Source organism: Mixophyes fleayi, chromosome 10 (assembly GCF_038048845.1).
Source record: "Mixophyes fleayi isolate aMixFle1 chromosome 10, aMixFle1.hap1, whole genome shotgun sequence".
Classification (NCBI taxonomy): Eukaryota; Metazoa; Chordata; class Amphibia; order Anura; family Limnodynastidae; genus Mixophyes; species Mixophyes fleayi.
This window is the reverse complement of record NC_134411.1, coordinates 89,073,490-89,097,325: the sequence shown is the minus strand read 5'-3', so window position 1 is coordinate 89,097,325 and position 23,836 is coordinate 89,073,490. Positions and strand designations below refer to the sequence as shown.

General features: G+C 44.4%; 3 protein-coding genes across 3 annotated transcripts in view; 2 read left to right on the top strand and 1 right to left on the bottom strand.

The window, feature by feature from the left end:
- Window positions 1-11,021, top strand: part of FANCA (FA complementation group A) — a 52,566-nt gene extending 41,545 nt beyond the window's left edge. The window contains exon 44 of the transcript XR_012679567.1: window positions 10,956-11,021. The gene's annotated coding sequence lies outside the window, so the exon portion shown is untranslated. The remainder of the gene's footprint in view (window positions 1-10,955) is intronic.
- Window positions 1,164-10,864, top strand: LOC142103387 (mitochondrial import receptor subunit TOM7 homolog). The gene is made up of 3 exons (XM_075187451.1): window positions 1,164-1,175; window positions 9,683-9,860; window positions 10,836-10,864. The coding sequence occupies exons 1-3, from the start codon at window positions 1,164-1,166 to the stop codon at window positions 10,862-10,864; spliced, it is 219 nt and encodes a 72-aa protein (XP_075043552.1).
- Window positions 11,022-11,031: 10 nt separating the features above from the next.
- ZNF276 (zinc finger protein 276) lies at window positions 11,032-22,047 on the bottom strand. The gene is made up of 11 exons (XM_075189074.1): window positions 21,806-22,047; window positions 21,059-21,368; window positions 20,731-20,774; window positions 19,723-20,139; window positions 16,303-16,372; window positions 16,101-16,184; window positions 15,542-15,652; window positions 13,823-13,898; window positions 11,907-12,024; window positions 11,716-11,815; window positions 11,032-11,607 (listed from the first exon to the last, which is right to left on the bottom strand). The coding sequence occupies exons 1-11, from the start codon at window positions 21,921-21,923 to the stop codon at window positions 11,340-11,342; spliced, it is 1,716 nt and encodes a 571-aa protein (XP_075045175.1). The 5' UTR covers window positions 21,924-22,047; the 3' UTR covers window positions 11,032-11,339.
- Window positions 22,048-23,836: the final 1,789 nt, after the last annotated feature.

Here is a 23,836-nt window from a genome sequence, read left to right as displayed (position 1 = left end):
GTTTCTCCTTTGTTTTTGTTTAAAACTGGAGGAGGGAAGAAGGGGAAGGTTTGGGGAGAGTGGGTTCAGATACAGTATGAGGCAACATTTCAAAAGCTATTCTAACAATAATTATTGTAAGTATATAATGGTACGGCAAGCAGCTTGGTCAAACAAAGACATGTTTGCAAGACATATACTCATATATAAATAACTCTGATGCGTTAGTTATGTCATTGTGAGTGGAGGATAATTGATGCCGCACAGTCCTGTAAGGGTGAGTGCTCACTGATAATAATAGCCACAGTGTGGCTAGGAGTAGGTGTGAGTGTGACCTCAGTTAATTTAGTCAAATAAAATTTTCCTTTAAAATAAACACATCTGAAAGTCTGTGCAGTGCAAAATAAGAGACATGTAAGAGTCTCTGCTGCAAATAGGAACTATAGACAATCCTATAATACGCAGTCTATAGAGCACAAGGTGTATCCCCACTATAAGATATCAGTCACATGTATGAGTAAATGTATAAATTTCTATAACAGTTGAAAAAGCTCATATATAAAATGTGGATTAATAACATTGAGTTATATTGAAGGAATAAGACCAATGTGTCCTTAAGGAGAAAGTCCAACTAAAATCCTTATTGTAGGCACATGAGGTTCCAAATCAACAATGTTACTCAGATGTATTCCTCCAGTCTTAGGTGCCAAGTTGTAAGTTCCATATAACTCCTGTGAGGCTCATCCTGCTAAAATGTTCCACCTGCCCTCAATAAATCTCGCATCCCTACCTGTGTCTCCAACTAACGCTCTCTTACTCTCCTCCCTTTGCTTCCAATCTACTTGAGAGGCTTGTGTCAGGTCTCTAGGATTTATATTTGTAAATATTGGGTTGTTAGATTCCAGTAGCAGGAAAACACAGGAAGAGACTTTACTGAGAAGAGGTACTGTACTTTTTCCAACAATAGTCTTTATTATCAGTTTTTTCAATTAGGGGTACAGAAAGCAAAATGAGAAAAAATTAGGGGTAGGAGGTAGAGGGGGATGGGTTTCACAAGGGGAGGGGGAGTATGGTACATGCGTGTCACAAAAACAGGCATTATGCAGAAAAACAGAACAACATTGGCAGACAATACCTCTACACCCGAGGACAAGGGAAAAGGCTTCTTGTAGGGCTTGGGAATCATGTGTGACAGGGTGAGTGAAGGAGTATTCAAGCCAGGAAAACCACATGTATGGAGAAGAGGCCGAGTATGGAACCCCAGGGTTTCTATTTCATAACTAAACTGGACCTTAGAGGTGATCTGAGAGGGAGGGGAGAAAGATGGAGCTGCCTGATCAATCACCGCCCTGCTAGCGATGATTATATGACCTATAACATAGCGGTTTCCTGAGGACTTATGGGTAGGAGATGTAGGAAAGCAACATCTGGGGTGGAAGGCATATTTCTCTTAGTAACAATCGTTATCAAGGAAAGCACTGTGGACCACAGATGGTGGACTCCGGGGCATTCCCATAATATATGAAAAATGCCGCCCGTCGCCCCACAGTTACACAAGCAGTACTTGGTTTGGGTGGGTCAGATCTTATCCAAATTGGCTGGAGTCATGTAGAGCCTATAAAGCAGTTTAAACATCATCTCTGTGTAGTTCAAGCACTGCGACATGCGATGGGTGGTCCGGAAAATCTCATCCAGAGCCAGAGAAGGTAGTCTTCCGAGAGCCAAGGGCCAAAGCCAGAGAAGGTAGTTGTCTGAGAGCCAGTGGTTAAAACCAGTGAAGTCATCCAAAAGCCAGAGGTTAAAGCTAGAGAGGGCAGTCATCTGCTAGCCAAGGGACAGAGTAAGGCAGCCCGGTGACAACAGGATACAGTGTGCTGGTTTAAGGAGATAATCTCAATAAACTGGTAGTGTGTTGTTTCCAGGAAGCTGCTTATATAGGCCTGAACATGTGAGTGAATCCTCAGGTGCTGGCAACTAATTACTAGCAGCAGGCTATTAGTCCATGTTGTGATGCAGGTTTACACAGAAGTGATGAAAAGGATGCAGCAGCTTATTAACTGAGCTTGTGTTTCATTGCACAGCAGATTTGTCAGGTAATATGAGAAACCCTGTTTCTGTGGATTTTGATCCAGTTGACCACTCTCTTCTCCTGCACTTTTCACTGCCTTAACGTTTGTGACATTGTACTATTCCGGTTCGCCTTCTACCTTTCTGAATGCTCTTTCAGTGTCTCTACTGCTGGCACATCGTCCCCTCCACTCACACTATTTGTCGTGGCTCAAGACTCAAGGCTCTGTTCTTGGTCCTCTGCTTTTCTGTCTTTATAGATTATCTCTTGGTGAACTAATATCTTCCATCAAGCTCTAATACCACCTCTATGCAGAAGACACTCAAATCTACCTCTCCTCCCTGACCTCTCTCCTTCTGGGGAAATAAAAATGTATATTTGTATGTGGGTGCAATGTGAGAGGAAGGACAGCCCCAACTGCCCACTGTCTGATAGCTTCTCCTATCAGAATATGCAAACTTTTGCCATTCCGCACATGCAGTCATCTTGAGGGGCTAATTTGTGCGTTTCCTGTAAAAATGGAAGCAAAACATCACAAAGCATCATTTGCTTATTTTCTGTATATTATGTTTTCTGTATTGTATGATGTTCACAAAGTGCCCTCTGTATTGTGTGGTAGTCACATAGCTGCTATATATTATGTGGTGGTCACAAGGGTGCTATGTAGTGTGTGGCGGTCACAAGGCTTGCAATGTATTGTGTGGCGATCACAAGGGTGCTGTGTAGTCTTCTGCTGCTGTAGCACATCCACTTTAGGGTTGGATGTGCTGTGCATTCAGAAATGCCCAAAAATGCCTTGTGCCCTAGGCTGCAGCCTATTCATTGTCTTGGATAATAAGGCTCTGCCCAAGATAGTGTATATAGGATGTAGAAGAATTCCTGTTTTGGAATGGCTGCAATAGAATCTTATATGTACTCTTCTTCAGTGCCATTTTATTTTTGCTTTTCAGACACTAAATAGTTCAGGTCTGACCTGGGAGGATTCCACATTTATTCCATCACTTTTCTAATTTTGCTACGGACAAAACTACTCTTTTGGCATCAATTGATAATAAATTGAGCAATAAATCTTTTCTACTCACACTATACATAAGCAGAGAACATTTTTCCGGTAATGTCAGTGTATACAACACTGTCGTGTTTTTTTTTTTTCAATCACCGGAGGCAGAATAACCCATATATAAGAAATTTAAAACTAAAAGGTGTCAGGATTGATACCTCTGCTACATGAACTAGCCCCACGTTTGCGATTAACAAAGCCAGGACATGTACCCTAAAAAATGGAGATGAATCTTACGGCTCCGACATTACAGGCTTCTAAGAAGCTTTCACAAGCTAAAAATAAAATAAAAACTAAGGCTTTCCTGCCAAAAACTGCAAACCGAGAGGAAGCTACTTGTCACGACTAGTATAGCGTACCTGCTATCGTTGGCACTACTCGGAAGAAGGCGCGGAGTCTAACGTGCCCCTGGTGTTCACCAGGGACCCCCGCAAGGAGGTATGGGCTTAGCGGCAGGAAACACGCAGGTCGCGGTCCTTCCACGAGTCAGATAGCGAAGTACGGGAGAATTGTCAGACAGGCAGGTTCGGCAACGGTGCGGGCAATGTAGGTACACAAGGAGAATCCGAGCGGGGTGTGAATAAAGCCGGGTCAATAACGTTCTGACAGCGAGGTACAAACGGGAGATCCAAAAGGGGTAGTCAAGGCAATCCGGGTCACAATGGTCACAGGCAAACGGCAATAAACTAGAGGAAAGCACGGGTCAGGAAACAGATAGACTCAGGAACACTGGAACGCTGGAGGACAGGAAAGGACCTGAAACTCTGGCACAGGAGGTGAGGTCAGAGGGCCTTAAATAGTGCTGCTAGCCAATGCCCTCAGCGCTGGTGGTGCTGTCATAGCAGTAGCGCCGTAGCGCTAGTCATACTGTAGCGCCGTAGCGCTTCCTTCAAGCAGCGTCCCGTTGCCTAGCAACGGGGACGCTTCTGGTTCTGAGCTGGCCGGCCGGGCGGAAGGGGAAGTGATGCGTCTGGTTGCTAGGCAACCAGACGTTCTGTGTGGAGAGGCGGGCGGCCGCCGAGCGGCGCCTGACAGTATGCCCTCCTCCTTCTCCCCTTGTTTGGAGGAATCTCTTGAGTAACTGAGGAGCGTGAAGGTCCGGTTTATTCACCCAAGATCTTTCTTCCGGGCCAAATCCCTTCCAGTGCACAAGGAACTGTTGTTGCCCGTAGCGAATGCGGACATCCAGAATCCGGCTAATCTCAAACTCTGTTCCAGAGGAGGTCTGAATAGGAGGAGGTCGAGATGGGGGTACAAAGAACCTGTTAAGCACCAATGGCCGGAGTAGGGACACATGAAAAGTATTATGACATCGTAAAGAAGCCGGTAGTTTTAGTTTCACACACACTGGATTAATCACTTGTGAGATGATGTAAGGACCAATAAAACGTGGAGCCATTTTCATAGATGGTACTTTGAGTTTTAAATCTTTAGTGGAAAGCCATACTTGATCCCCTACCTTCAATAGAGGAGTAGCTCTTCGGTGGCGATCTGCAAAGATCTTATGATGCTGTGATGCCTTTTGCAGAGCTGTTTTGGTTGTGGCCCAAATGCTAGAGAATTCTCGATAAAGTGAGTCCACCGCTGGAACAGAGGAGGAAGAATTGGGAAATGGCTCTGGGATAATAGGATGCATCCCGGTCACAATAAAGAATGGAGAAAACCCGGTAGATTCATGGACATGGTGATTGTGTGAGAATTCTGCCCAGGGAAGGAATTGCGACCATCTGCTTTGATTATCAGCGGTAAAGCAACGGAGAAAAGTCTCTAAATCCTGGTTGATCCGCTCGGTCTGACCATTGGTCTGGGGGTGATATCCCGATGAGAATTTTAACTCCGTACCCAGTTTTTTACAGAAAGTCCTCCAGAACCGGGAGATGAATTGCACTCCCCTGTCAGAGATAATTTCCTTAGGGCAACCATGAAGTCTAAAGATCTCCTTGATAAATGTGTTGGCTAAGTGACTGGCTGAAGGTAGACCTGAAAGAGGAATAAAATGCACCATTTTAGAAAATCGGTCAATGACAACCCAGATGGTATTGAATCCAGAACTGCAGGGAAGGTCAGTAATAAAATCCATGGCTATACTCTCCCAAGGAGCATCAGGCGTGGGTAGAGGCTGGAGCAACCCAGCAGGAACCTTCCTGGAAGTTTTGTGTTGGGCACAAATGGTACATGCTGCAATAAAGTCCCGTATATCAGCGCGTATGGTAGGCCACCAGAACCGACGGCAGAGAAGGAATGTGGTCTTCTTTATGCCGGCGTGACCCGCAATACAGGACGAATGGGCCCAACGCAATACCTTGAGTCGTAATTGTGGTTCCACAAATGATCGTCCTGTGGGCGGAGCATCCTTCACCGTATTGGTAATAGCAATGATGTTCGAAGGGTCAATAATGCAATGAGGAATCGATGGATTCAGGCGGTCTGTATCATCAAAAGAACGAGATAGAGCGTCTGCCCGCCCATTCTTAGCACCTGGACAGAAGGTAAGAATCATGTTAAAGCGAGCAAAGAATGATGCCCAGCGGGCCTGCCGAGGATTCAGACAGCGAGCTTCCCGAATGAATGTCAAATTTCGGTGATCTGTAAAGATGGTAACTGGATATAGGGCTCCCTCTAATAGGTGCCGCCATTCCTCCAAAGCTGCTTTAATAGCGAGAAGCTCCTTGTCTCCGATTCCGTAATTAATCTCGTTGGAAAGAAATCGTCTGGAGAAGAACCCACATGGAGAATGGGTACCTGAAGGTGTCTTTTGGAATAACACGGCTCCAATGCCTATTGAAGAGGCGTCTACCTCCACAAAGAAAGGTCGCTGTTGATCCGGCTGAGAGAGAACAGCGGCTGAGGAAAAGGCTTTCTTCAGGGTAGTAAAGGCAGAAACAGCTTCTGGAGACCATATTTTAGGATTGGCAGATCTCCTAGTTAATGCTGTAATTGGAGCAATGATAGAAGAGAAATCTTGGATGAACTGTCGATAATAATTGGCGAATCCAATGAATCTTTGGATACTTTTAAGACCCTGCGGTTGAGGCCAATTCAAGATGGATGACACCTTGGTGGGATCCATCTGTAACCCGGAGCCGGACACAATGAACCCAAGGAAGGACACTTGGAGAACTTCAAAAACACATTTTTCCAATTTGCAATAAAGATGATATTTGCGCAGTCTTCGTAAGACCTCCCTCACTTGTTCTTGATGAGAACTCAAGTCTTTAGAAAACACTAGGATGTCGTCTAGATAAACGACTACGGAGGTGTACAACAGATCTTGAAAGATGTCATTAACGAAATTCTGGAAGATGGCAGGGGCATTGCAAAGACCGAAGGGCATTACCAGGTATTCAAAATGACCATCCCTCGTATTGAAGGCGGTCTTCCACTCGTCACCCTTCTTTATACGAATGAGGTTGTAGGCCCCTCGTAGGTCTAATTTAGTAAACACTTGAGCCCCGCTGATTCTGTCAAATAGATCGGAGATGAGAGGTAACGGGTACCGGTTCTTGATGGTAATACGATTCAGGGGTCTATAGTCAATGCATGGGCGCAGAGACCCATCTTTTTTCTTGACAAAGAAGAATCCAGCCCCAGCAGGAGAGGTAGACTTGCGAATAAAACCACGTTCCAGATTCTCCTTGATATATTGGGACATTGCCAGGGTCTCTGGGCGAGAAAGTGGATACGTTCGCCCCTTGGGTATAGGTTGATCGGGCAGCAAAGTGATGGAACAATCCCAGGGCCGATGGGGAGGTAATAACTCGGCCTCCGTTTTACTGAATACATCTTGGAAGTCGGTGTATGCAGCTGGAGGGCTAACTTCCGTAACCGTGGACTGAGCAACAACTTGGGAATCAGGAGGCAGAACACTAGGTAGACATCTATGATGACATTCTGTACCCCAACGAGTAACCTGAGCTCGATCCCAATCCATCTGCGGAGAATGTCTTCGTAGCCATGGAAGCCCCAAGATAATGGGATTGATGGATTTTGGCAACACCAACAACTGAATCATTTCGCTATGGAGGGCTCCAACCATTAGCCGAATAGGTGAAGTGATGAGGGAGATGGAGCCACTGCTGACACGGTTCCCATCCACTGCTGTTAATGATAATGATTGAGGCAAGGGGAGGGTGGGAATTTGAAGCCCAGCAATGAGAGTGGCAGAAATGAAGTTCCCGGAGGAGCCGGAGTCCACAAAGGCCGTGGTGGAGAAGGGACCTCTAGGGGTGCTCAGGGTGACTGCCATAAGAAGCTCAGGGGTGTTTTTTGAGTAGGGAGCAACTGTGGATACTCCTAAACCGGCCTCCCTGCTACCGTTTAGGAGGACGGGTTTCCCGGTCTCTTAGGACAGACTTTAAGAACATGTCCGGAATCACCGCAGTAAAGGCAGAGACGCTGCCTGAAGCGCCTCTCTCTTTCTTCTGGGGATAAACGGGACCGTCCTACTTGCATGGGTTCATCCATAGGCAAAACTGGGTTTTGAAATTGAGGAGCCAGACGAGGAACCACCCGCTTAGAGACCGGACGTTCCTGGGTGCGTTCCTGATAACGTAGGTCTACTTTGATACATAGCGCAATTAGAGTATCAAGATCAGAGGGAAGATCCCGAGAAATTAGTTCGTCCTTAATACGGTCGATTAGACCTTGCCAAAAAGTTGCGACCAGCGCTTCGTTGTTCCATTTCAGCTCTGATGCTAAGGTCCGGAACTGGATGGCATATTGCCCAACCGATAAGTTGCCTTGACGCAGGTTCAGCAAGCTGGTAGCAGCAGAGGCTACTCTCCCAGGGTCATCGAAGACTCTCCTGAAAGCTTCGATAAAGGAGCCGGTGTTATTAAGAAGAGGGTCTCCATTTTCCCACAAAGGCGAAGCCCAGGCTAGTGCTTGACCACTCAGGAGGGAGATCATAAACGCCACCTTCGTTCGCTCTGAAGGAAATGCTCCTGCATTGCACTCAAACTGGATGGAGCACTGGTTCAAGAAACCCCTGCATTTCTTGGGATCTCCATCGTATTTTTCAGGCGTGGGGATACGCATGCCAGAAGTTGCGGTGGATACAGTAACCACACTAGAGGGCGCCCCTGGAGCGGTGGTAATGGCAGGAGCAGCAGGCAGGGAGCCTTGTAAGGCGTCGAAGCGTGTAGCGATACCTTGAACACATTGTAGGAGGTGTGCTTGGGCTGCTTCTTGCTGTTCTACTCGCTGAGCCAAATGAATGAGAAGGTCCCGGGCTGAGGGTTCCCCCGTTCCTTCGGTAGTCATCGCCAGAGTTTACTGTCACGACTAGTATAGCGTACCTGCTATCGTTGGCACTACTCGGAAGAAGGCGCGGAGTCTAACGTGCCCCTGGTGTTCACCAGGGACCCCCGCAAGGAGGTATGGGCTTAGCGGCAGGAAACACGCAGGTCGCGGTCCTTCCACGAGTCAGATAGCGAAGTACGGGAGAATTGTCAGACAGGCAGGTTCGGCAACGGTGCGGGCAATGTAGGTACACAAGGAGAATCCGAGCGGGGTGTGAATAAAGCCGGGTCAATAACGTTCTGACAGCGAGGTACAAACGGGAGATCCAAAAGGGGTAGTCAAGGCAATCCGGGTCACAATGGTCACAGGCAAACGGCAATAAACTAGAGGAAAGCACGGGTCAGGAAACAGATAGACTCAGGAACACTGGAACGCTGGAGGACAGGAAAGGACCTGAAACTCTGGCACAGGAGGTGAGGTCAGAGGGCCTTAAATAGTGCTGCTAGCCAATGCCCTCAGCGCTGGTGGTGCTGTCATAGCAGTAGCGCCGTAGCGCTAGTCATACTGTAGCGCCGTAGCGCTTCCTTCAAGCAGCGTCCCGTTGCCTAGCAACGGGGACGCTTCTGGTTCTGAGCTGGCCGGCCGGGCGGAAGGGGAAGTGATGCGTCTGGTTGCTAGGCAACCAGACGTTCTGTGTGGAGAGGCGGGCGGCCGCCGAGCGGCGCCTGACACTACTTAGCCATTGTACAGCTTTCTAAATGTATGAAGGGATAATCACACTGTTGCCGGTCAGAGATGCCATATTGCATAGCGTCCAAATCGGTGGAAGTCACTTGTCGAGTGGTGGACTCTCCGACATGTTGATGTGTCAGAGTACCAGGAGAACCTTGCCCAAGCTAGAGCACCAAGGACCAAACCGATTCAGTCTTTAATATCCCGGTCAGGTGTGGGAGGAGAACAATTAGAGATACATCAGCTGAAGACAGAGTAACCAGAGTATCGATGGATGGGACCTGTGGATCTAGAGTCCACACACACACAATCTATTATACAATCTATTTCTGATAAACTCCAGCGACTCACCAGGTCGTGGAAGATTTGTGGTGACCATTATCCTGGGTCTTCTACTGCAGCAGAGGAAATCTATGAGTCTTCTGGTATATGGTGTTTGGATCTAATGGGAATGATTGTGAGGGAGACCCTCACATCTGGAATTACAGAACAAGCAACTAGTAAGGAGAGCACTTGGCAACCCCATCATAGAGGAAGGGAACTGCACATGCCTATAAACAAACACAAATCTAACCTAACAAAAACTTTGCTAAATATAGTAGACTGAGCCAAGCAAACAATTCAAGCAACGCTTACAAAAGGTGTTTAAATGCAGACAGTTCACAGTCCGCTGGGGATTCACCCCCCTCATCCTGTACTTAGGATTTAAAAGGGGAGCTGACCCTGGAATGCCTGAGCCCACCATACTAAGACCATCTATATCCCAGAGGAAGCCTGAAGGCGAAACGCGCTGGACACACGCTTTTATTTGCCATCTCCACTCTCTGACCCTATACTGTGCTCTCGATCGGAGCATAAGAAAGTAAAAAGCATCTACAGCCGCATGCGCAGTTCGGATGAAGCCACGGCTGCGACCACTCCGTTGCCTTGACTACCATTTCATCATTCATCACTGCTCGATTCTTACCAGACTGACATTGTCATTTAATTTGTGGGGTAATACCTGCGCAAACAACCAGTATAGATAGGAGATGGCTGCCAAAAACGGGGACACTGTAAAGGGGGGACCCCTCCCCCTGGTTGTAATATAGAGAACCACAAGAGAACCAGTCTTTTCTTGTGGTTCTCTATATGACATTGTCATTTATACATCATTGCTAGAGATCTGACACTTTGATATGCGCATCAACTTCAATTTCAATACTTACCCCAATACCGTGGTATTGAACTATTCATGTATCCATTGTATCGATTGTTGATTGTGCCTATGGTTTCACATGCTATGGCCTATAACTGTTCTATAGGTTGCAACCTGTATTGAAGATTGCCCTTTGTGCACTAGAAACCAAATTGCATCTTTTTGATTGATCGTATCAACATATCGGATATAGTTCACTGTGTACTATTGCGCCAAGGGGACCATTTCCTCTATTCACTCCCACTTTTTCCAGGGTTGAAACTTCCCTTTTGCCTGTCTGTCCCCCCAGGCAGCATTCTGTGCACCACATCACGTATTAAGGGAGCGCGGACCCTCACCCCTATTTTTTACTGCACAAATATAGCAAAGATCCCTACTGCGCTGACAGGACAAACTTTAGGGCTCCTCTCTCTAGCAGAGATGTCAGATTTGAGATTCTGTATATGGATTGTCCTGTCTCATAAAGAAATAAGGTTATGTATGCCCATGTTATATTTAATATTTATCGAAAAGTGAAGTAGGAGTTAACCCTCAGTGACTATTTATTTTATCTCTAGATCGCGGACTCTTCATCGGAGGACCCTGAACTCGCTGCGCTGCTGAGGAACGTTATCACATGATGATAACTTGCGCCTGATCTCTACTAAGCACTGAAGTTTGTTTTGATGCAGAATTTATTCTACAGCAGCAACAGGCGAACACTGAAAGAGAATCATAATATTTCACGCAATGAAGGACCCAACCATCCAATGGTTATTGTGTAAATAATTTATTCAAAGAATTCCATACCTGTTAATATCATAAATTATCCACCCATCTACCTATGGTCCTGTTAGACTAGTAAGTGACCCTTTTCCTCATGGAAAAGAAGTTAGCGCTGCCCTGCAGTCAATGGTTTCTTTTCTGAGGGTACCGGAGCCCTGGTGTCTCTCTTCTATGTTCACGGTGTAAAAACAATGTAAGTGGTGGATACACTCTGTACAATCAAACCTTTAAAAACAATATAAAAAGTTACAAGTTCTACATCTCCCCCCCCCCCCCCACCACACACACAGAAGTCCTCAGCTGGGGATTGGTTGTGCCAGATCTGGTTTTAATGTTTGTCCTTCCATAGTCCCTGAGGGGGCATCGGCTTCGGTTTCCGGGGGCTTGGCTGGGCTCTGGGTGAGTGGATGTACCATAGACATGTGCACATTGAGATTGTGGGCCTTCTCGAACCTTTTCCCACACTGGTCACACGCAAATTCCAGATCTGCCTCGGCCTTGTGCTTGGTCATGTGGTACTTGAGGGAAGCCCTCTGTCTGCATTGGAATCCACACACTTCACATCTGACATGAGAAAAATAGAGTTAGGAAGGGGATTTCCAGGCACCAGTAAACCCCCCCTGGGTGCGCCCCTGCCATTACCAGCCCTGTAAATGTTCTCCCTGCACTTACTGCAAGGGTTTAGCTCCTGAGTGCCTCATCTGATGCACAGATAAGTGTTTTCGTTGCTTGAACGCCTGTCCACACTGGTCACAAATGTAATTCCTCTCCTCTAGGCAAAGAGAATCAAACAGGGAATGTATCAGACACATGGCGCTATGGTGTTATACGTATCCTTAGTAAGTCACACAAACTGCAATCACCGGTGTGGATGAGCTTGACGTGCCGCTGCAGGTACCGGTCTATCATGAACACCTTGTTGCAGCCGGGATGGGGGCATGGACGCTCCCGTACTTCCTCATGATGCTCCTTGATGTGTTTCTGTAGAAGACAGAAGTGGATCACAGCCCGGTTACAGGTTTCCTAACATTCACAATATTTATAAATAATGCAACCTAAACTCTGCCATATACATTTACAGAGATGTCTAAATACTCATCTATTATCTAAATTAGAGGTGTTCAACTTTCAACATAACATAGTGACAGTAACATTATAAAAGTTGGTTTGAAAAAAACAAAAACATGTACATTCAACAAAAGTTTTCGGTCATCTGCCCTCTGATCTTTGACCTCTCAAGTGAGACGTTTCCTCATCTCTTCCCCTTGCAGATAACCAAGAGATCTTGCCCCTTTGCCAATCGGTGCAAACATTGTTTTCTCAAACGTATGATTATTCTCACTTTATAACTTGATAATTGACACTACTTTTGGCTCTCGGGGCCCCCTTGAGGGAGTGGGAAAGGAACCTGGGGCCCCTCCAGATGAATCTTGTTGAGAAGAAGAGTAGGAATTGCCACTAGTTCCGTCTCAACACAAATTAAGGAAACGGCAAACAAACCATATTATAGATGGTATTAAACCCCGGCTAAACTCTAAAATGTTTCCTAACTCCAACCCCAGCCGCTGGCGGTATTGAGGCCAATAGACACATTTTTGCATGTATGGTGGACTTGACCACGCATTGTGACAATTATTCTTAACTCACTCTCCGAACAACCAATCCCCCAAGATCCATGGACCTTCCTCCTCTCCCACAAGATGCGAGTCCTCTCCCACATTCTCACAGCTGCTAAATCCCCCTTTGCTAAAAACTGGAAAAACCATAAGCCCCTACAACTAGAGCTCCTAAGAACCTAGTTTGGCACATGGCAAGCATGGAGAGTATCACATAAACAACCTAAATTCCATGTGTCCCCTGGTATATAAGGGAAAGTCGCAACTGTCTGACTCTTTTAGGATGCACTCCCCACTTTAACTACTCAGACCTTTTGCCAAGGATATGTGGGGTTGTCTACGTGTCCCCCGCCGAGATGAATGTAACAAATGATACTATGAGGTTTAGTATCTCGTTGCTATCCTACAATCTTCTTGGTGTTTTTCTGTATAGGTTTATATTTGGACCAACTTGTAATTTTTACATCCCATCTATCTACTATGCCTGATCCTTCCCTCTCCCCCGTACCATATTTTACAACTCCCTATTACTCTTCCTTAAAGAAAAAATAATAAATAATAATAATAATAATAATAATAATAATAATAATAATAAATAGAAACAACTCTGTCTCTTGTTGTCTACATCAGTTTCTTTTATAAATAAAATGCTTTATTATCGTGGATTTGTAAGGCACCACGGTGCTCCGCAGCGCTGCACAGTAGGGAAAACAGGACAAACATAAATCAAGGACATACAAGGCAGACAAAATAAACGCAGTCATGATAAAGTGTATGGAGGACCCTGCTCATTAGAGATCTTACATTCCAAGTGGGAGAGGGCACAGCTGAAACAAGAGGAGCGAGTGTGGCTTAAGAGTGGAGATTGGGACAGTTGTGAGGGCGCATTAGTGTGAATAGTGTTATCAAGGTCATCCCTAAAAAAGAGATGGGTTTTCAGAGAGCGTCTAAAGATTTGAAGGCTGTGGGAAAGTCTGATTGAGCATGTAGGGAATTCCATAAGTGGGGAGCAGCACGGGAGAAGTCTACATTGTTTACCATGTTTTAAACCATAATCCTTTGCAAGAATAAAAACAATGCTAACAGCAACATTTTCCACTAACATTGTTTGATTTCAGGTAACAATACTCTGATTCCGCAGTGAAACCTTCCCTTTTTATTACCTTCATACCATCCGCACCTCTGTACACCGCAGTGCAGCCCTGGTAAGGACACTTGTAGATTGTAGGCAGCTCCTCCCTGAAAAACACAGAACAGATTTCTGGTGAGATACAATCACCGCTAGAAAGCGGAACATCAGCTTAAGTCTGTCTCCATATACCCATCATACTACTGAACGCAGTACTGTTAGTCACATGGGGTGTACAGTTTAGGAAGTTGTACTTCGTCACCTCAGATGCCAATAACAGGTCACCTGCGTTGGGACTGGAGGTTGTACAAAATCCCAATACACTACAATAAAGAGAGAAACCACTTCCTATAGTGAAGTTATGCCACAGCTTCTTTTGACAAAACTTTTAACCAAACTTCATAACAATTCAACTAATCATTCATAAGTATGAGCCGTACCACTGTAGCCATTCACTAAACTGGACTACAGCTGTAGAATCTTATCTGGAATTTGGGAATCAGGGTTTTCCGGACAGCACATTATTCCGTGATTTTGGGAAAATACTAGACCTTAAATATGACAAATTGGATTTAAGAACGGTCTTCTCTATGCCCATACGCTTCTGGCATCTCACTTGCGAGAGCACAATGTTCAGATCTGTAAACCAGTGAAAATAGGCACATGACATGTGTCATCTATAAATGCCAGCATCATAAGGAAAATAGAATAAATTAATTTTCCCGAAGGGATTGATTGAGCAGATTAATGCTTGTTATGCATATCTGTGGGGCATCATAACATCATTATTGGTGTTATTATGTGTCTATGATCCTTCAGAGAAAAGATATCCCAGTTATAGAATGTATTACTCAAATTGTGAGTTAACAGGCAATAGCAGAAGTCATAAAACAGATTAGCAAACTCACATACTTCTTTCTTTCAATTAGAGGAGAGAAAAGGAAGGGGAATGGGCAAGATAAATTTACCACTTTTCAGCAATCTATGTTGAAAAATGGTCAGTTTTGGGGTCAGTCAGGCCACATTCCAACCTTCTCAAGGCAACAGATTATTACTATTTATTTTAAGTAACTGTTTTGCATTTGTATTTATATATGTAAATATGTTGTGCTTTTATACATAAAGTATTGTGACTCTCTTTGTCATATTAAACTCAATTTAATAACCTTCTGTCTTTGCATTCTTAACAAAGTAATCGTTCAGATAGGCTTCGTTACTATTATGTTATATTTAAGTCAGATACTTGCTTAGTCTACATTAAATCTTGAGATGAGGCAAGGAGTAACGGAAGACTTCCTAAGAGCGTCAGTTCTAAAAGTAAATTTTAGTGGTGGCAGAACTGGATAGTTAATAGTGAGTGTGAGTTATAATTTTGAGGGATTTTACAAAGATTGAGACTTTAGATTGACTGTACTTAGAACATAAATAGGTATCTGTCTCCCCATTCAAAAGCTGAGCTGTTACGAGACTCTGACACAGTAGAGGTTATGTAATGTCCGCTGCCTTACACAATGCAGTTCCTCTTTATAAAATAAGAAGAGCTAACGTCCGGTATTATGTCATGTGTCACTCATAATAGTTTAGTTTCTATAACACTTTATAATAAACAGAAATAGTTCCTACTCCAAATATAATGAAAATGACTTCACAGACTATCACGTTATCAGGATTCACCCTATTAATGTTGGACTGTTGAAATTCTCTGTAGAAAAGATCCTCTTTCATTTTGAAAAGAACCTAATGGAACACTCACCGTTCTCGCTTAATCTTCTTCTTCCAGCCTGGTTTGGGCCCTGGCTTCTTCCGTTCTCGGGGCTCTTGTGCCTTCCTGCCCCCTCTGGGCCTGCTCTTTCTGAGGGGAATCCTAGGACCATAAGAGAAACAGGTCAGGTGATTTAAAAAAAAACCATGATTAATGCTAAAATTAATGGAACCACTTGTCCATAGCTCAATACGCATTTAGACATAGCCCACTTACGGAGCTCTACAAATGAGATGAAGTTATACATCAGTATATATGCTGAGCTCCTATGGAAACAGCATTATAGAAGCACATTTTACATAGTCTGCATGTGCCGACAAACAAAGTACTAAATCCCATACTTGTATTTATATGTTACAGAGACTGTGTACACCAGTATAAAGATGGACTCCAGGTCGATTCATGTGGCAGAACTGGGGAGTCTTAAAGATTGCAACTGTGCGTCTTGAACGCGTACAAATTTAGCAGCATAGATCGGTCTATATACATTATAAACATTACATCACTGGTCTCAGAGGTGTCTAGGCTTCTGAAAGCCTTTAGGTGTTACCTCTTTTCTGGGTATGGTTCAAAGGAGTCATCTGAAGACATCAGGTCTCCCCTCTCTTCTACGTCGTCTTTGCTCTGGGAATCTCTGTGTAAAAGAAAGGCAATTCTTCAGACACCAACATCGTCCTTTTGCCAGGATAACACAACCTTGACCTCCACTCTCTATTCTGCCAAGAGTGTTATACATACAAGGGAATCCTCACCCATCTGAGAGGTCGCTGCCCCCCTCCTTCGTGAGATCATTACAGGTCGGAGATGGTCTTCCACCTTGTCCTTTAATAAGAAAGAGGTTAGACATCAGTTTGTCTTCTGTGAAAACAATAGCTCTCTGCAAAGCTCAACTCCACCAAATGGCAAACTAAAATGTTCTTTCCTGCAGAAGTGCAAGTGGAAGGTACTAAATACTTCTCATTTCAACCATAACCCAATATCTGCTGCCTCAGACGAGATGAAGCTTTCAAGTCCACCCTCCAGTAAAACGAGGAACCAGTTTTTTTTACAAGAGGCGCCAGAATTTCATTGGTTTATGCTTGTGGTCTGCCTTTGATGTGTTTAACACACAGTCATAGGTTTTAAGCTGCATTTTTAGGCTATGTATACAAAAGCCACAGCAGGTGGAATAAGAAGTAATTTGATATAGTAACCTTCATTAAATCAGTAAATCTTCATTAGTGCATATAATGCAATTTCAATTACCTGTGGTGTCCTGCCTAATTAAAATGATAGATCTTTTACATTTCTATGTGCACTTTATCCATTGTAATAACAACATTCCAACATACAAAAGCGACATGTAATACAGAGTACAGATTTCTGAAAATTTGAAATTGAGAAGAGGAAAGGAAGGAAAGAGGAAAGGAAGGAAAGAGGAAAGGAAGGAAAGAGGAAAGGAAGGAAAGAGGAAAGGAAGGAAAGAGGAAAGGAAGGAAAGAGGAAAGGAAGGAAAGAGGAAAGGAAGGAAAGAGGAAAGGAAGGAAAGAGGAAAGGAAGGAAAGAGGAAAGGAAGGAAAGAGGAAAGAGGAAAGAGGAGGAGGAGGTGGTGGTACAGGACATGAGAGATAAACGAGAGGAAGATAAGCAAATGAACATTCACGCAGCAATGAAATAAACACGGTCGTTATCGCCAACTAGTTTTCGAACCACATGAAGCCTGATCACAGACAATGTCCAGTAACAAGAGACAGAACAAACCAAGGCTTATGTAAACTCTTGGGAGTCCCAGACCCTCCCTCTTATCCAATTGTGATTAGCCAGCTCCTGGCAAACACACCCTACCTTAAGGTTTAACTCTTGCATGACCCAAAGGCAGGATTTCAAACATGGCCACTTAAACTCCTTCAGGCCAATAATATCCCTCAGCTAGCTGAATGGTCATAGGTCACAGTTACTAATAGTAACCTCCATAAAGCACAATTTTACTTTCTGTACTTGTCATTAGCGCCATTAGCTATGTAGGTGTAGAAATACAGACAGACATTGTGATCCCCAAGGGTGCATTTCTTAGAACACACTGACATGAACATTATGACCCATCTAACAAGAAGCCTGGAGCGTCACTCTTATCATTAATACCATGTTCAACTGGACTCCACTGAAAAATTGTACAGAATTAGTCCACGGTGGCATCAATTTGTTTATTTTGATAGTTTTCTTGTGAAAACCCCTCAATGCAGGGCTGAATTGTACAGATCTAGACTGGGCAAAGCAAAGCCACCACAATTTATAGCCAGCTGATGAGTTTCCAAACAAATAGTATCCTATATTTATAAAGCATAATGACCCTTTCAGGAATTACATAATCAGCAGTGGTTATGTCAGAATTCTGTGTAAGAACCCTGCTGACTAGTTATGCTGCGCCATTGTCTGACTGTCTCCATAGAGAGTGGTAGCGGTAAGAGTATTCACAATATGGCATCTACAGAGATGAGAGAACAAGCTTTGTACACTTGCGGGCCACCCTCTTCTAGCCAGGAGAGCTCAGAGGGAACCGGCCCATCTTCCTCCTGCTACAGCAGTGAGTGTGAGGACACCTGTTTATCACCTAGGAAGTCATATAACCTAGGTGATGACTTTTCCACCAACAAACTTAAGGCAGAAGCGAGGATCCGGGCCGGACTAAGCAGAACAACCATCAGACCAGCAAACCAGCCTTATGGGAATAACAGCAATATGCCAGGCAATACAACACCTCCGACGTACCCAAAGCCAATCACTGCTGGACGGAGAGTGAGAAAACTTCCCTGCCCAGCAAAAGTCGAAAGTTTGGCACCGGCAATAGACCTGAAACAATGTGATAAACTGCAGCAGAAGCCAATGAAAACATTGGAGATGGGGGCTCCTGCAGTGAAACCAAAGTCATCACAGATCCTACAGCTATGGCCAAAGGAAGCTCAAGCCAAGGAGCAAGCGAGAGGCAGTTCCTCCAACACCCAAAACCCTCAGAGTTTATCTTTTAATATGTTATGGCATATAATAATATTTCAGTTTCAAATTCATCACCAAGTGTTTGGTTGTCCATGTTACAAATCCACGATAATAAAGCATTTTATTTATAAAAGAAACTGATGTAGACAACAAGAGACAGAGTTGTTTCTATTTATTATTATTATTATTATTTATTATTTTTTCTTTAAGGAAGAGTAATAGGGAGTTGTAAAATATGGTACGGGGGAGAGGGAAGGATCAGGCATAGTAGATAGATGGGATGTAAAAATTACACGTGATGTGGAATCAACTTACTTGAAGGAATCCGCACATCTAAAATTGAGAGAACTTGCTTTCTTGCTTCATGACACTACAACTTAATGATGACTATGAAATACAAATGGAAAGCTGGATTTTTATTTTTCATCTGTACACTTAGGGGTAGACTTATCAGCCCTTCTATAAAGGAAGCTGCCACTTATCTGGGACATTGCAGTAAATGACAGCTAGAATCTAATTGGTTACTATGGGCAGCACCTCCTTTTACTTTACTACTCGAGATGTGAACGGCTTTGCATACGTGAACGCTTCTTTTATTTTGAGTAATTTATGCCCATTTTGCCAACAACTCTGCATCAGCCCCAATGTGTTGTATGTGGGTATGGTGACACTGGAAACAATGTGTTCTATTTTCACTTTACTAAAAACGCATGAAAGAAACGCCAGGGTAAGAGACCTAAGTGAGAAAATGCCCCCTAGCATCTGGCACCGAGTCGGTTAAACTGTAGTAAAGGTCCACTTTAAATGTTAGCCAAAAAAAAATAATAAAAATTTTTTTTACGCTTATTGTTTTCAAACTCTCCACCGCTTACTCTGTCTGGGCTCGCAATAGAAAGAGGCAGCGCGGTCGAAAATTGGCAAAGCTTCGAAACAGAATTAGTAAAAATTGCTACAAACAAATTTCATGGGAAGTGTTGTAATGACTAAGCTGTGCCGCAGAGCTTGCACTCTACGGACCACTAGACTGAAAGGGTTACTAGAGTCTAGCCCACCCCTTATAAAAATAATCATTGATGATTAACATATAAACTAGGAAATGGAAAAGCAGTTGTCAACTAACACTAAGGACACGTTGGGGGTTCGACGGGCCCAGTCTAGCAACAAACGAGGTGTCGTTAGCTACTGGTGATGTCTCTTACCATGCACAGAGTCCGGCTCTGGACGCAATGGCGATGGAGACTCCAGGAGCTGAGCTGGTGATCTGCTCTGGGCAGGAGGATCGTCTTCCCTGCCGATATCAGGAAGAGGAGTGGTGTCCATGCTTTCTGGTGGGATGTAGTCCAAGGTGCCCGCATCTGTATCTGCACCGGCTGCGTGTATTCCGTTACCTCTCGGCACAGCTGAAATACCGGCACCTTGTTGGGCATCAGGCAAGGTGCAGTCAGAGTCCATGATGTGACCGTGCCCCTCTCCGCATCCCCACACTGCTCGAATGATGCCGCAGTATTGCGTGGAAAGTACCCGCTGCAAGCTGGGTACAGATGAGCATCCCTCTGCGTGGCTATGTGTCCAGCTGACCAGGCTATGTAGACATTCAGGGCTTGAGGTGATCAGATCTGGAAGAACAAGCTGTGTCAGACTGGCGAAACCAAGAATTTAGACTTGCATACAGTTTTGTTTTTAAATATGCCCTAAATTTTTACTGTAAAGTGTTTACTGGGGGATGGGGTCCCACCAACTCTTGGGTTCCGCCTCCCCCTCTTCTAATTACACTATTTTCTTTAAACACCCCTCTTGTATTAATATACAAAAGTCACAAAAGGTACTGTCCATGGACAAGTTCTGCCATTACTACCCTCTCCCCAGTTTTCAGCTGGGGGTGTGAGAGAAATTGTGGAGCAAGAATCAGCCCCCGGGGCTCAGATTATGGGGAGGCGATAAATTAGTAAAATATTTTCATAGGTGCTTGTGCTACTTTAAATAATAATAAAAAAATAGCTGAGATTTAACTTCTACATAGAGCAGCGGTATTGTGATATATATGAAACATTCATTTGCTTAGTTTCATTGTTTACAATTTTGTCTTAAGCTGTTGGCGTTGGTTATTAGGAAAAATTTACTCTCTCACAAACACAAAAAGCATGAGGCAGTAATAATGATTAAATAAGGCATCAGTTTAGAAGATGGTTCTGTACAATTCCTCCTACCTGCACAGGGACCTAAGGCAACTCCTTCAGGATTGTGCATTTTGCTGCGGAAACAAAACAAACGTACACTATGAGAAATATTGAGCACTATGGGTACAGAATTATACTATTAAACTAATACAGCTTTATGCATTATCACTGTATTAATTTAAATTTACCTCTCAATACATTGTTCACCCCAAACCTCCCTGTATCATTGTATAAATTGCCATGCAGACTTCATTAAACTCAATGAAAGAAACTAAACACAGAACAGTAAGCCGTAGTTTAAATATTTTCTTAGGAAGACTCATTAGTCCGCCCTCCATACAACACACAATATACCCACCCTATCATGTTGCTATGAGGAGTGGTAGGGGAGATGTTCACTCTTTGTATAAAGGTCCTTAGCACACTGCGACACTTATAGAACTGAGCGTGGCAGTCCTTGCACACGAACTGGGGCAGTTTGGGATCCTGTCGGACCGGTACTCCAACCAGCTGATGGAAATCGGTAAAGAACACCTGGTCCATACGCCTCTGCTTCTCTGAACTGCGACACGTAACCGGGACCTTACCAAAGGCTTGGCGCAGACTGCGGGAGGAGAATTTCCCATGGCAAAGCCGGCAGTAGCCAGTACTTAAGGTTCTTCCAATACCTGCGCATCAATAAACAGGAACAAGTTACATTTGTATAGGTCATGCTTACTATATACAAGTACCACACAACATGTATGAAATACACAGGGATGGCGTTGGCATCTTAAACTGCATTTACACACTTTTTGGTAATGAAATGATGAGCATATATTTAAGTCTATGATCATCAACCTCTACAGAGGTGTCATTTGGAGGGCAACAGAGAGGGGTCTTTAGGTAGAAAAGAGGGACAGTTAAAGTGCAAATAAAATCCTACAGCTGCTGCAGAACCTGCTGAGCTGTCAATCAATAACTGCTCCATGAGACTGGGGTGATAAAGCCCAGAGGGGATGTGAATGACATCATCTGCTAAAGAGGTTCTGCAGCAGCTCTTCCTGGCAATCCCTAGGGGTAGAAAGTTATTGATGGCTCTCACACCCTATTAACTCCATCTCACCCGTCTTCGGCTCTTCCGGCTCCAAGGTCGGCTTTAGCTCTCCGACCACCTCCTTGGCGGCGCTCCGAGAAGCCCTCCGATGACAGGCCGTGGTCTGCCCGCGCCTGTCCCGCTTCATCCCGCGGCTTCACCCCCCAAGCGGGAGCCCCGGAGCCGCCATCCAGCCCGCGGCCTCTGAGCAGCGAGAGGACACCCGGGAGTGGCGGACATGTCTCCCTCTAGCGGCCCAGGGTGGGAAGTGCAGGGAGCTCTGGAACAAGGAGATGTATCAGATAAACAAGTGGAGGATTCTATTAATGCAAATAAAAAATAGCAAAGTGATGGTCAGTGATATGATATGCAATAATAGGTATATGATCTTTCTAATAAATAAATAAATATATATATATATATATATATATATATATATATATATCTAACATGTGATGTGAGTAGAAGGACGTAATTGGGCAGCATGGTCACTCAGTGGTTAGCACTTCTGCCTCACAGCACTGGGGTCATGTGTTAAATTCCTGACCATGGCCTTATCTGTGTGGAGTTTGTATGTTCTCCCCGTTTTCCTCCGGGTGCTCCGGTTTCCTCCCGCACTCCAAAAACATACTAGTAGGTTAATTGGCTGCTAACAAATTGACCCTGGTCTGTGTGTGTGTTAGGGAATTTAGACTGTAAGCTCCAATGGGGCAGGGACTGATGTGAGTGAGTTCTCTGTACAGCGCTGCGGAATTAGTGGCGCTATATAAATAAATGGTGATGATGATGACATGGCAGATGGTTTCAAAAGCGGACACTATATGGAGGTATGCAGAGGTAGTAACCCTGTACAATGGTAATAGTGAGTTGGAATCCATGTCCTCTTGCAGGAGAATGATAGTTGATGACTACATCCTCTACTGAAACTATAGGATTCTTGTTTGGCCTGTTGTAAAGTGCTGTGGAGTATTCTTACACAATACAAATAAATGTTATTCATGATAATAATACTGATGCCCAGTGGCGAATCTACTATGAAGCTTCAGGTCCCCTAATTTTCCTTTAAGAGTGCATTTTATAACAAAATCAATTACATTTTATAAGTGTGTGTTATTAAAATAAGGTTAATTAGTGAGAGAATCCTAAGCCAATGGGTTAAAGTACTTAATATTGACCTTAGAATATGCTCAGAGTACCCAGAAACCTCCCCTGATCAGTGTAGTCTGGCTCTGATTCATTAAGGAAAGTAAGGCAAAAAAAAGGAGTAAGTTTTCTCTTGGACAAACCATGTTACAATGCAAGGGGTGCAAATGAGTTTATTATTTTGCACATAAGGAACATACTGGCTGTTTTTTTCATGTAGCACACAAATACTTGATAACTTTATTTCTGCATTGAAATTTAAAATAGATCTAGAACATGCCCATAAATAAATGTTGATGATGATGCCCTACCCCAAATATGAATCTGCCATCACATTTTACATTTACATCCCCCTCCAATGCAACATGGTTTTGCTAAGGTGCAAAGTTGCTATTTTTTTTTTTGCTTTACTTTCCTTAATGAATGCGGTCCTCTATCTAGAGCTCCGACCAGAGGGTGGCTCTTATGATCCGTCTGGGCGCAGAGTAGAGAGCTGCTGTCAGTGTCAATGTGTGCAGTACTGTCGGGTGCCACTAGATGCCGCCATACCCATTTGTGCAGTCCCATCTGCCAGAAGTGGGCTGAAGTTCTGACCGACGGTCATGGCATGGCATCAGGGGCAGATCTAGAAAATTGTTGTACCTGGGGCAATTTAGGCCCCGCCCCTTTTCTGACATCTAAGGCTGCCGGCGGCTGCACACTATGTGCAGGTCCGCTCGGCAGTGACTGTGTGCAGCAAGTCCCTGCTAGGGGGGAGGCGATTGTCCCGATTGCCCCCCCCCCCCCGCATCCGCCAATGCATGGCATGCAGCTGGTGAGACGTGGGGGCACGATGCGTGGGTGAGAGACCTGACCCTGGGGGATCAATAGCTGGGATCTTACAGAGGAAGTAAGTTTTGTATGTGATCTATCTACAGT